The sequence below is a fragment of the Morus notabilis genome, unplaced genomic scaffold (genome assembly GCF_000414095.1).
Source record: "Morus notabilis unplaced genomic scaffold, ASM41409v2 Scaffold2235, whole genome shotgun sequence".
Lineage (NCBI taxonomy): Eukaryota > Viridiplantae > Streptophyta > Magnoliopsida > Rosales > Moraceae > Morus > Morus notabilis.
Genome location: NW_010360708.1, coordinates 16,898 through 30,273, shown reverse-complemented (window position 1 = coordinate 30,273; position 13,376 = coordinate 16,898). Strand labels below are relative to the sequence as shown.

Below are 13,376 nucleotides of genomic sequence, written 5' to 3'. Positions count from 1 at the left end.
GGCTTAATAAATTTGGGAGCTTGGGCAGCCGTGGCACCCGCCGTGACTTCTTCCATCGTCGCGTCGAGCTTCCCAAACATGATGTTCTCCTTTATTGATGTCCCAAACAAAGCATGGTCTTGACTAACAAGTCCCATGTTCCCTCTTATCCATTTTAAATGCAGTGTCCTCACATCTACACCATCAATCTTCACCACACCATCATCGACATCGTAAAATCGCTGAACCAACGAAATTGCTGTCGATTTGCCACTTCCACTTGCGCCAACAAGGGCAACCGTCTGTCCTGCTTCCACTTTGAGGTTGAAATCCTTTAGGACAATGGTGTCCGGGCGAGAAGGGTACGTGAATTTGACATGCTCGAATTCGAGCTCGCCTCTAATTTCATCCAGCACAAGTCCTTTGGTGTCTTCTCCATCAATGAGTGGTATTCGATCGATCCTATCGAAGATTCGTTGTGCAGCCACTGAGGCTTCTGTGAAGTACTTCACATCCGGAAGGGCTATTCCAAGGGACCTGCATTCCAATATTCACAAGGATTTTGGTAAACATCAATGATATTTCTTTAGCAATTGGACTACTTCAAAACTATAGGAATACTTTCTTCATAGAAGCCTCTAATATTACAGATATTAAGTATTTTCTACTTAGATCCAACTTGAGTAATCATTCATGTATATATATATATGCCTTTGTATTTTCATTATAGTCTAGAACTTGATTAGTTGAATAAAAAAAGTCATGGATTTTCTATAAATTATCCATTTCAGTATTTTCTTGCCTCTATTTCTATTTTTTTGGCAGTAGTGATCTAGTTGAATGTTGAAATGAACAAAATTCATATTGAGTTTTTACATGTGCTAAACAGCTATATATTCTTAATCATTGACCAGTTATGCAATTAAGTACAGACTGCTCTATTAGCATGCACTTCTAACAATAATTAATTTTTACGAGTAGTATAAACCACCAACGAATATGCACTTAATTGAGAACTTAAGCTTCAGGAGAGTTTAATTTGGATGCTAATGATTTTGACAATAGTTCAGCTACAGACAGTGATGGATTTATAAGCCAAGTTTGAATTCTCAAAAATTTGACTATCTCCAAACTCTGAAAAGATTAGAAGGAAACGATAACATGTTATAGGATCATTTCTAAGGATCAACTAATCAAGTTCCACAAAAAGACTAGGAACAAAATTCTAAAGTACTACTAGGCCTAAATACCCCAATAAGTATATATGCAATGGTCTCATTTATCAATGAAGTTTAAAGCTAAGAACTAACGGAGAGAAAGGAAATTGGTCATGTACTCTTGCTTCTAGAAACAAACATATGGACTTCCGAGTCCAAATCTGTTATCTTATTTTTCTATCTCGATAATTGTCTTCCACTAATTATTTACCATGTCATCTCAAGTTAAGAATCTGACCACATAAATAGGAATAAATACTAAAAATATTTAAACAATTCATGAAGTGTCAAAATTTAATTAGTAGGACAGCTGCCGAAACAAAAAAAATGGAGCAGTTGATCTTGATTCATGGACTTTCATATACTTACACGTAGAATAAATCAAAATAAATGTACGTGCTCAAAACATTGATGACACATATATGTATAATTTATGTGTGTGTACATGTGTTATATCAAGAAATGTATATACATGATAATTACTTAGCCTTCATAAAAATAAAATAAAATAAAAACAACGACGTACGAGAAAAGCAATTAAAATAGATAAATTAAATGCTTAGAAATAGAAATTAACTTTCAAAAAAGTTTTTTTCTTTTTCCTTTTGACCTCAACTTTCAAAAAGTTGGGGTATTTATATTCCTCACGATATATAAAGGTTAGAAGAAAAAAGTTATATTCACCTCACCTAGACCTTGATCCTATGTACGAGAATTTCTTCTTTTCCCATAATCTTTGACTTAATGTGCCAACTAAATTGACAACGAAGAGAATACACACACAGACAGAGATAATATATTTGTGCGTGTGTGTGTGTATATGTGTGTGTATATATATATACATATATATATATATATGTATATGTATATGATATTGCTTGAAAAAGAGAAAGGTGCATACAGTCCACTCAAAACGAAGGAGATGCCAGCTGCATAGATTCTTCCACCGCTCTCGCCTTTATACATGACCAAACGACTTCCATACCAAGCAAGAAATGCCCATATTGTAAACGACAATCCTGTACTCCCCACAGCCAGGCCTTTCGCAAGGCCTTGTTTGATTCCCAACTTTGTCGTTTGGTCCAATATAGCTGAATATCTCTCCACAATTCTCTTCTCGGCTGTGAAGGAATAAACTGTTCTTATGGAGCTCAGAGCCTGCTCTATAATGCTGTTTGCCTTTCCGTACTCCTTGTGAGACTTTCTTGACAAATAAAGAAGGTATCTTCCGTATATCATTCCTGGTATGATCAAGAGAAGCAATGTTGGGAAGGCCACTAGGGAGAGTCTCCATGAGAAGAAAGTGGCGAATGCGAGGCCGGAGATGAACACCGATGAGTGCATCAAAAAGATTGGCACCTAAAAAAACATGAACAAGAAAAATAAGAAATTAATTATCATGTAAAATTACGAGATTATATTCGATCAGATTACCGATATGGTAGAGTTTCTAACAATAAGATTTTTATCAAATAATTGATAATTTTGTATATTTATTCTAATAAGATTTAATAATCAGAAACATGCACTATGTATCAGTAATTTCTGTCACATAAAACTTTTGGTTTACTTAAGCCCCGTTCATTTTACCGATTCGAGTTTTACTACAGTAAAAAGCTCTCACAAATAATCACATTTAACTTTTTTACTATAGTAAAAAACTCTCACATAAAGTCACATCTCAACTCAAATTAAAAACTCGAATTAGCGAACTAAACGGGTCCTTAGTTCATAAATTTAAAGGATTAAAACACTATAACAAGAGAAAATATTGAAACAAAAATGTTTAAATTGTAATTCAAACCTAGTACGAAAAAATGGGAACATTTATCAGATTAATTATCATGTAAAATTATGAGATTATATTCGATTAGATTACTGATATGGTAGAGTTTCTAACAATAAGATTTTTATCAAATAATTGTTAATTTTGTATATTTATTCTGATAAGATTTAATAATCAGAAACATGCACTATGTATCAGTAATTTTTGTCACATAAAAATTTTGGTTTACTTAGGCTCTGTTCATTCTACCGATTCGAGTTTAAAATTCAAGTTTTACTTCAGTAAAAAGCTCTAAAAAATAGTCACATCTAACTTTTTTACTATAGTAAAAAACTCTCACATAAAGTCACATCTCAACTCGAATTAGCGAACTAAACGGGTCCTTAGTTCATAAATCTAAAGGATTAAAACACTATAACAAGAGAAAACACATTGAAATAAAAATGTTTAAATTGTAATTCAAACCTATATATATGTATGAAAAAATGGGACCAACATTGAAATAAAAATGTTTAAATTGTAATTCAAACCTATATATATGTATGAAAAAATGGGACCAATTATAAGATTGTACGGGTCCTTTGACATGCTAAAAATTAGTGGTGAAGGTACATTAGTAATTATGTAAAGAAAGGAAATTAAAGTGAGAAGGCAGACTAACTAGAACATTCCCAATAATGATTTATTTGACTGACAAGAATTGTATAGTCTAACTTATAATTACACTTAGATTATCTAGCTAAAGAAACAAGTACAACTAATTAATCAATCATGAGGTCAATTATTTTTACCTTTTCACTGAGAACTTCCTGAATAAGAAAAGTGTCCTTGGAAATACTGTTGATGACGTCTGACGTTGTGGCTTCTTGTGAGTCGAAAAAACCAACTTCCTGTCTTAGAACAGCTTCCAAGTACTTGTAACGCATCCTCAGAACTTGCCTTTCGCTAGTTTTGCTCCAACAATATCCCTCTGCAGTACCATTAATATTACATATTAATCTCGATTATTAGCCGTAATTATTTCATACATCTTTTCTTATGTTAACTAATCCAAGCTAGATCTCGTAATTAAGCTATTTAGGACTTTTTAGAATTAAACTAGGGCACTCTAGGGTTTCATCAGGAAAATAAATAAATAAAAGAAAAAAGTAACTCTTTTTTTTTTCTGTCTCCTTGAGACACTACCACTTGTGTTGTTTCTTAGATGCCTTCTGAAACAGTATAGATTTGCGATTAATTACATCCAAACAAACATTTGTCGTTAGAAAGAACGGCAAAAGCAAAGAAGAAGCAAAAAAGAAAGGTTATTTATTTTGAAATTACCCATAAAAGCCATCACCATTACCGCTAATCCCAAGTACACGAAGTTCAAACTGCACTGTTGACCAAAAAAATATGAGAAAAAATGTGAGGGTATGTCTTTTAAAAAAATACAAAAATGAAAGAAACGAAAACAAGAACGAATTATGCTGACCAGTACAAACAACAAACCTTTTCAACCTCGTCCATGAAATGCCCACGATTTTGTTGTGTCTGAGTCTGACCATATCCCAAGCTATTCATAATATGGCTTGCAAAAACCAGCAAAATGTTTGTAGACATGCCATCTCCAAGAGCTCCAATAGTACCCAAAATCATGAGCACAACATCGACCCAATCCGCGTATCTCAGAACTGTGGCTAGATTTGAAGTACCATTTTTCGCCCTCGTTATCGCCTCCGATTTCTTCGCCTCGCCGTCTACGTTCTTCTTTGGAGAACCCATGTTCTTGCTTCTACTTGTTAAGAGTTTCTCAATGAGGACTATTTATATAGACATAGGAAAGTATAAGTATATAGTATATTTCTAGAGCTAGGAAAGTGACCAGCTAGTGATTTTCCATGAAGAAATATAATTATGCTATTGATTGATGTCATGGGGGCTTTTAAGTGGGGTCCTTAAAGATTGTCATAATGGTTGTTACTTTCGATACCACATGAATATGACGAGCTCGAATAACCAATATATTTAGACTACTGTTCAACAAAGATGACTATGATCACTGTGCAATTGGCCAGTTTTTTGTTTTTATGCGGTTTAACTTTTTTTCTTCCTTTTTTATTTTTTTTTCTTTTGGTTTGTTTAGTTTTTAAAGCAATGATCGATGTGAGGGCTACTTTGCGCACATGTCGTTTCCTGTCGGATTTTTTCGTCAAATTGTAATTGTCTTTTGCATTAATGTTGCATATAAAAGTTTTCAAGATTATATTTCGGGACTTGATTCGGTATGCCTTTTTATTAGTAGTGTCAATTTTTAATCGTTATATCTGATTAAAATTACATCAGATTAAAAAGTATGTAAAATATATAATTTCTGATATAAATTTAAAGATTAAAAAGTAGAGAACTACCGATAGCTCATTTTTTTTCGTCCTTCCGGAAAAACTCCTTTATAGATTACTTTTATAGTTGCCCTGTATCATGTCCTTATTAGGTCACTTTACAACTTTTAAAATTTGTCACTCCATCCCTCAAACTTTGTTCCGTTAGAAAATAACCCCTTAGGTCGATCCATTATCATTAGTTTTTAAAATACAAAACAAAGTTAGTTGGGGGAACATAGAGGCACATTTGAAAATTGTTTATGCATATAACAACAATAACACTCTCTTGTTAATTCCTAACATTAACATTTCAAGGTTTTTATTTTTTATTTTCATTATATGCATAGACATTAGCAGGACTTCGACCAATCTTAATTTGAAGGGTTTAAAGATCACAATTATACTTTTAGAAAGCTCAAGGTACATAGTTTATTATGCATATATAGAAAAGGGGAACGGATAAATTAGAAGCTTTTTGGAAAAATAAGCTAGACTTCTAGGGCTCCTTTTTCTTTACTTAGCTGGGTTGAAGGATTTCTAAATTGTGATAATGATATTGTAAAGAATCATGAAAGATCTTTCTCTTTTCTTTTTTTTTTTCATTTTCTTTTCTTTCTCATAATGTAGTATAAATTTCGTATACTGCCATATTCTCACAATATATAGCTGTATTTTTTGGACTCTCTCTCCCCCATAAATAAATACGTACACATACACACACAACACATGTGTTTGTGTTATAAAATCAGCAAGGTACTAAATTATTTATGTCTTCTTTTTGTTCGATCTTTAATTAGCTTTTAGTTTAATATTGTTGAACGGTCGGCACTAGTAAGCTTCCCGACCTACATATATGGTACGGTACGAAGAACATCAGGGCAACTTTATTTGTCACTACATCTTTTATGGAGCCTTTTAATAAATAAAAAATAAATACACACTCCATTTAGAGAAAAGACCAAATCACACATTATAAATAATCCATGTGATGGAAAGTAAGATTATTTGCCTACTTTTTCTATTAGGAAATGATTATCTAAATTCATAATTATAGAACTATACATATTAATCTAATTGATACTATTGATCTAGCGGACACATATTAAATGAATGATATATTTCTATGGAGATTATACGTATTTCTCATTCTTTTACATACATGCATAACCTAAAATAGATAACCAAATATTCCCCCACTCACAATAGATCATTACAAAACAATATTATTCGATCAGAAGATATGACGAGATCTTTATGTTATCTAAAACTCCATACTCCAATTTGATCATTATAATTTATTTTTCCTTTTTTTGGAGTAGAAGTGAAAGAAAAAAAGTGATGTAGAAATGAAATTAAGGATGACAATTTTGGTTGTGTTCATGGGGATCCAAATTTTCATATCGATTTCAAGTTGACCCATGTGTTAATTATTTAGTGAAAAAGTCACTCAAATCCATGTTGTCACAGTTAATAATATTGATTTTTGTACCAGTTTACGTACTAATCCATTTATAACTTCACTTTGTGAATATATAAAGGCCAAAAATCTTATGCTTTTCATCTTATTTAAATTAAATATGTTAAAAAAATATATATATCTATAAATTTTAATATAATTTTAATAAATCAAGTTAATTTTGCGACGATATCTCATCAATTTGAATTTGATTTGAGTCGATTCCCCACAATATTTCCTTTTACTGTGAAACCAACTAATGGGTAAATTTTCATTTCATGACATGAAGCACAACCGAGCAGGTAAAATATGCCAAAAAAAAAAAAAATTTTGCTTGATAACATATGCGTGTACCCAAAAGAAGAGTAGTGGGTTACACTGATATTATATATTTTATAATTTATAATTAAAAATAATAATTTAAGAGGAGAAGAAGAAATTCAGTCAAGCAGACAAAATTCCCACGCTATTAATTGTTGGTAATGGCCTTAATATTCGAATAATTTCTGACCAATTGATCCACTTGAACCAGATACTAATTTTTAAATAATTTTGCCGCAGCCACACCTACCCTCTTTCGCAGCATCCATCCTTATTCTGTTTATATTCTGATTTGATGGTCTTTCTTAAAATCACGTTCTTCTTGCCATATATAATCATTTTCAACGGCCAAATCGTTGTAATGTACGATTATGACCCTTGTGGTCTTTATTTTATGTCATGTGTAAACACATGATGGAATGTTCCTTCATTAATTAAGTAGAAAAATTGTATACGTGTGATCTTGGTTTGCCAAGAGTAAGAAAAAAGAAATCTAAACTTGCACTGTTGGAGTGAAACAAGAAGCATCTTATATCATTTCCAATCTAGCTAATCAGCTCAATTTTTCCCCCCTTTTTTTGGGTGAGAATTAGTTAATTCAGATTGACAATGTGTATTTTGTGCTAATATTGCTAGATTAAATACAATTCACAAATGAAATGTCAACTTACTTAATTATCAGTAATTTTAAAATAATAAAAAACAATAATAATAACTCACTTGTCAGTACGTATAGTAACAACAATAAGAACAATGATGATAATGATGATATTAAGTCCTATGATGGCATGGAATCTTTGAGACCTGATTCTCTGATTTGATGAAAACTACAAGCATTAAAAAAAAAAAGATAATGATGATATTAAATAACAACTTTTTTTTTAAGATCAAAATATTTTCACTGTAATGAAGTTTTGTTACGTGAGGCACATTGATATGGGACCGAGATGGTACAAGAAAAATGTTAATCAATGATAGTTAATTCTGTTTTTGAGTAGAAGCCAAAAAAAAAAAAAAAAAAAATTCTCTTTTTCGTGGGATTGATAACGCAACTCCCGCAATCTTCTACTTAAATTATTGTGTTATTCTAATCTTATCCAAAGTTTTACTGTTATTGGAATGACTCCAATTTACATTAGAACTTGTTTGGTAGGAGAAAAAATTAGTGGAAGGAAAGAGAAGAATTAGTAATTAGTAGAAGCATTTTAGGATTTATGGTTGTTTGGTAAGAAGGAAAATATACAAGAGAAAATGAAATACTAGTAAAGTCCCTCTTACCAAACATAGAGCCTGTGTGGTTGGAGGATTCGTTCTCTGATTTGAATCATGGTTCATGGTTCGCTACAGTATTTTCTCTCACAAAAAACACAGGTAAATCAAAAATGGTTCTAATCTCATGGTTTTAATCCATGAACCAAACAGGCTCTATGTGGTCATACAATTTTCCTAACATATAGCAAATAAAATAAAGTTGCTAAACAAAATTTGGAGCCTAGCTAAGTTATAAAGTGTTTCTGATATACACGCATTGTTAATTTTCTCCATATATATCCCGACTTTTAGGGCGCAAAACAAGCTTAATCTTTGTTGGACTCCCTTATGCGCCTATATTTTCATGAACCACCCTAGGGCTAGCACATAGGAAGAGATACCAACTTTGGATAATTAAAATAATGCTATAACTTTATGAAGGTACATTGGTATTACTTATTAGCAATAATTTAGTGGCCTTAATACTATAAAATATATTTCTTTGAAATGTGGAGGTATCATTTTCTTGGCCCACCAAAATAAAACAAAAGATGTTAATCCTTTATTATTCAACATTCATACAGCTTCCTGATCATAGATTAATAATATATTAACTCACATCAAATAAAAGGCTCGTTTTTTTAATTTTTGGTCAAAAACCATCAAACCCCACAACGCTCATATACATCAACATGTTTAACTTTTGCTTTTAATACGAGTAATATAATAACTATAAAATATTATCATATGTTTTCCCTAATCTAGCATATGAATCATGTGCCTTATTGGTATTTGAATTTGGTTTTACCTTATATATTAGTAGCCGTAGCCTTAATTTGAAGATTTAAATAATTGCCAAAGTGGTTAAAAGGCAGCAAATTTGAAACACAATTACTCATTGCCAAACTTTGGCAATCCCAAAGAATGTTTTTCCTTTCTTTCTTTCTTTTTTTTTTTTTTGAGTAAAATCTTAAAGAATGCTTGAAACTAATACAAGTGGGACACAACTTAAGAGACATTGGCAACCACATTATTCATGTATGCATTCTAATTCCAGGTTAGTTCGTTAGTTAATAGGCCACTGGAAACAGCAAGTTTAAGAATTTTGTTTTTCTTTATTCTATAATGCTACTTATTTTGTCTCTCTCTTTTTTTTTCCCCCCCTTGCCACGTCACTGGTCGGTAAAAACCCAACTACTGAATAATGGATTTGGTACAACATATTTTGTCTTTTGTGGTGGTATTTAATCTTTAATCCTGGCCTTTGAGATCACCAAAAGGATAATTACCCAGCATAAAAAATAAGGTTCACTGGTTTTCAATCCTTGTCATGAACCAGTTTAAATATATATATATATATATATGTCTATAATATAATGATAATATATACACTAATGATAAAATATAATGATAGTCTTTTAAAAGAATTATCCAGAACCAAGTAAGAGATGATCTAGTTTGGTTTAAGTGTATATTGCTACTATACGAAAAGTTAAAGGAAAAAAAAAAATTATATTGGTACTTTTTTGCTAGAAAAATTATATTAGTACTTGCTCGGAATTGTAAGAGTACTTAAATAGATGATACATTAAAAAATTCGATCTATAGAAATACTAACGTTATTTTTTCTGTTACTCTCTTCGTTACTTTTTGCATTAAGTGACAAAAAAAAAAGTGACGCTAACATTAATTCTCCTATATCAAATATTAAAAAAAAAATTATGCTCTAGAATGTGAAAAAAAGAGAGAGAGATAATAATAAACTATCGGTACGTAGTATTGGTAGGATATGGTCTTACAATTTGAAATCATCAAATAAGTCAAAATCACAGAATATTTCTTAATATAATGATAAATTAATAGAATTGGATGAAAATCCCACAATTTAAACATAAATTTTAGTGGTAAAGTTATTCTTTTCATACCTTACTAGTTACCACACAATTCTCCACTAAACTCATAAAAACTTTAGATCAAGCAAAACAAATCATTATCAGTTTATGAAGATTTCTTTTTTCAAAAACAAAAAGCATATAGCGCATGGTTGTTAAAAGGATTCAATCTCGGGCCCATGGCATTATCATATGCAGTGATGTCTATGGCGTTACACACAATTACATGTAACACGAATTTCACTGTTTGATGTCAAAATCATTTGCAACTGACAATGATAATTTATATTAAAGCAAACCATTTGTCATATTTAAACTTTACAAAATGGATTTCAAGAGTTTGGTCCCAATCTCTTTTATCTATGGCCATTAGTTATGCGATATTTAGTACGTTCAGTCCAAAATGAAAAGAAAAAAAGAAAAGAAAACGTTAGCAAAGTTGACGTGATTGCATTGCATAATAAAACTACTAGGGGACCCTCGTCAAATTAAAAAGGTGACGAACACTAGATTTCTTTCTGTAAACAAAAATAAAAACCATTCCATAAATCAAGCAGTCACTTTCTTTTCTTTGTTGTCTTACTCGCTTTTTTTGATAAAATAAAAAAAGTAAGGCTTCAGAGCGAGCGAGCAGCATCGTCATTTTGCTGTGAAACAAAGACCTGTTTAGCAGAATTTTTACTAGAAGTTATGATTTTTTTATAAGGGTTTAGAACCATACTTTTAAAAGAGTTTATTGGGTTAAAATAATTTTTAAATTTTCTATTAAGTAATAAAAGTGTTGGAATAAAACTTATAATACCTTAATAAAACTCTGTTACAAGTATCGAAATTTATTCAAAAGTGCCTTTTTTCATAGCCTCATTTTGTGTCTTTGACTAGAAGGTCTTCTCTAAAAAACCAAAACACTTATTATAGATCATACGTACAATTTTAGAAGCAGTTTTTGGACTCAAGAATTTAAGAGTAGGCTCTAAGAAAGTAATTTAATGGGAAACAAAAAAAAAACTAAAATTACCACTTAAGATGAAAAAAAAAATTCTATTTATGCAACTCCACTAAAAAATAAACAATTGTCAGTTCAATTAATAAAGAGAAAATAAAAAAAAACACTCAATTATTTAAAATGACGTAAATAATAGGCATACAAAAAATCATGTACTTTTCTCTAATTTAATTAGAGAGAGTCCAAATATGGTTTTTTGCTCTATAGAGGTTGGTTCCATCCATTCTGTTCTTCCTAATTATGGCCATGCAAAGCGAAGGATTATGCTAAGCAATAACATTAACAAGAAGCTTGTGACCAGCCCACGCACTAGATGTCCACATCCATTCCAAAGCCTTGACCATTTACTTGCTTTTTAACCTTTATCTAAAGGCACTAGTTTTATATATCTGCTTTCTTAAAGCCTAAAATTATCCTAGTCCTATTTATCTTTTGCTTTCTCTCGGTTGTTTTGCTCCCTTTTCCTTGCTTTCTCCTTGTTCAGAGGGGAAATCATATCTCATCAACTCTTTTTTTTTTTTTTTGATAATTAGATCTCATCAACTCTTAGTAGGATCTTTATTGAGCATAATTCGGTGGAGATTCTTGTATATACAACTGAAACTGACAAAGTAGACCCATAGTGCTTATAAAACTGAAATGGAGCAAGCACAAAGATGAAAGTGGGAAATTCCCTTGAATATAATGAAGAACCATATTTGTCGTTTCAGTCTTGAACAACTAATTATCCAATGCCTCACTAGAATCCATACTATTTACAAAAAAAGGATAGGTGAAAAGAAAATGTAACATATAAAGACAAAAAGGGTCTAGTTGAAACTTATATATTTATCAAAGCATGAAGCACAAATGCCCACTTTATATGTATAACTATATGTATATGTGTGTGTATAAATATATATATATATATATGTAAACCAACCATACAACATGTGATAACAGCTGGATTTCAAATTCCCTCTCTTACTGAGGGAAAAGAAAAAATTTCCCATCAAGGTCCATTTTGCCTTGGACCAAACTACTTTACCTGGCCTACATGCAACAACCAACTAACCAAGTGAGAATATAAAAATACTCCACTAACAGGGATACGGATAAAGATAACATTAATTAAAAGTTGAACCACCGTCCAAGTTAAGCAAAAGGCTTTAATAAGAAAGATTTCCAAAAGTAGAAAGCTCGTGATTTATGTCGAGCAACTAACTCAGCAAGCTCATGAGTGGTTCTGGTGAATTTTCTCCACTTGTATCCCCGGAATGTGGAGCGTGTCGTTTTCCGTCTGAATTAACTCTTCCACCACTAAGAAAACTGAAAACCTGCTTGAGATTTCCTCTAGATGGCCGAGCATTCACTGCAAACCTGCAGATGAGTACCAATCTTCTTCGCATTTCCAATTTAGTAACGGAAGTCTCGCTGAAGAACTTTCCTCCATCGAAGGTTCCTAATGGAATAGACGAAAGTTAAGAACATACTCGTGTAACATGAGGGGAATTGAGAAAAATTGGAAGCGTGAATATTCCTCACCACGCACAAAGATTCGTGCTTTGGTGACAAGCTTTTGTTTTTCAATAGGAACTTTAGTAACAAGCTATGTTGAGCAAAGTTAAATGCTTGCTCTAAATCCCAAAAATAAATATAAAAATAAAAAGTATGAGTAAAGATGAAACAAATGAGAGTTTATGCAATAGATACGATTCTGTAAAGCTATTCAAGAACTACTAAAGGCAAAAGTTTACGGTATTTCACATTATAATAGTGAGACAAATTAAGACCTTTCATTTCTTTGAAAATGGGAGATAATGGAACAAAATCAATAGAATTTTCTAATAAAATAATGCTATGCTGGCCCTTTCACGGGGAAAATAAAAACAAAGTTAGGTGGCAGGTACCTCCATCATCAAATAGTGATATCAAGATCGCCAAACAGACACATATGCTGATATCTTCCCCTGGAAATAGACAATGAAAAGATACGTTAATGGATGCCGGTTAAGGCAGGCATCAAGTGCAAGTAAACTTCCTACTTTGAGTTCCACAGGTAGTTAAATTAGGGAGGGTGTTTGGTTACTGCAGAAAATGAAATTTGAATCCTTTTTTTTTTTTTT

General features: G+C 31.6%; 2 protein-coding genes and 1 non-coding gene across 4 annotated transcripts in view; 1 reads left to right on the top strand and 2 right to left on the bottom strand.

Annotated features, from left to right (window-relative positions):
• The window catches only part of LOC21394156 (putative ABC transporter B family member 8), a 9,105-nt gene extending 4,359 nt beyond the window's left edge, over nt 1-4,746 (bottom strand). The window contains exons 1-5 of the mRNA XM_024164912.1: nt 4,474-4,746; nt 4,306-4,360; nt 3,774-3,952; nt 2,098-2,555; nt 48-516 (exon numbers count right to left, since the gene is read on the bottom strand). Coding sequence (XP_024020680.1) covers nt 48-516; nt 2,098-2,555; nt 3,774-3,952; nt 4,306-4,360; nt 4,474-4,746 — 1,434 coding nt within the window. The remainder of the gene's footprint in view (nt 1-47; nt 517-2,097; nt 2,556-3,773; nt 3,953-4,305; nt 4,361-4,473) is intronic.
• Nucleotides 4,747-7,898: 3,152 nt separating this feature from the next.
• On the top strand, nt 7,899-7,974 carry LOC112091392. The gene has a single exon (XR_002902117.1). It is a non-coding gene; the product is annotated as a small nucleolar RNA R66 (small nucleolar RNA).
• Nucleotides 7,975-12,084: 4,110 nt separating this feature from the next.
• LOC21394155 (uncharacterized protein C3F10.06c) overlaps nt 12,085-13,376 on the bottom strand; it is a 4,334-nt gene continuing 3,042 nt past the window's right edge. For both annotated transcript variants that reach the window (XM_010097040.2, XM_024164913.1), the window contains exons 6-7: nt 13,161-13,220; nt 12,085-12,712 (exon numbers count right to left, since the gene is read on the bottom strand). In XM_010097040.2, the coding sequence (XP_010095342.1) occupies nt 12,471-12,712; nt 13,161-13,220 (302 nt within the window). In that variant the 3' untranslated portion in view covers nt 12,085-12,470. The remainder of the gene's footprint in view (nt 12,713-13,160; nt 13,221-13,376) is intronic.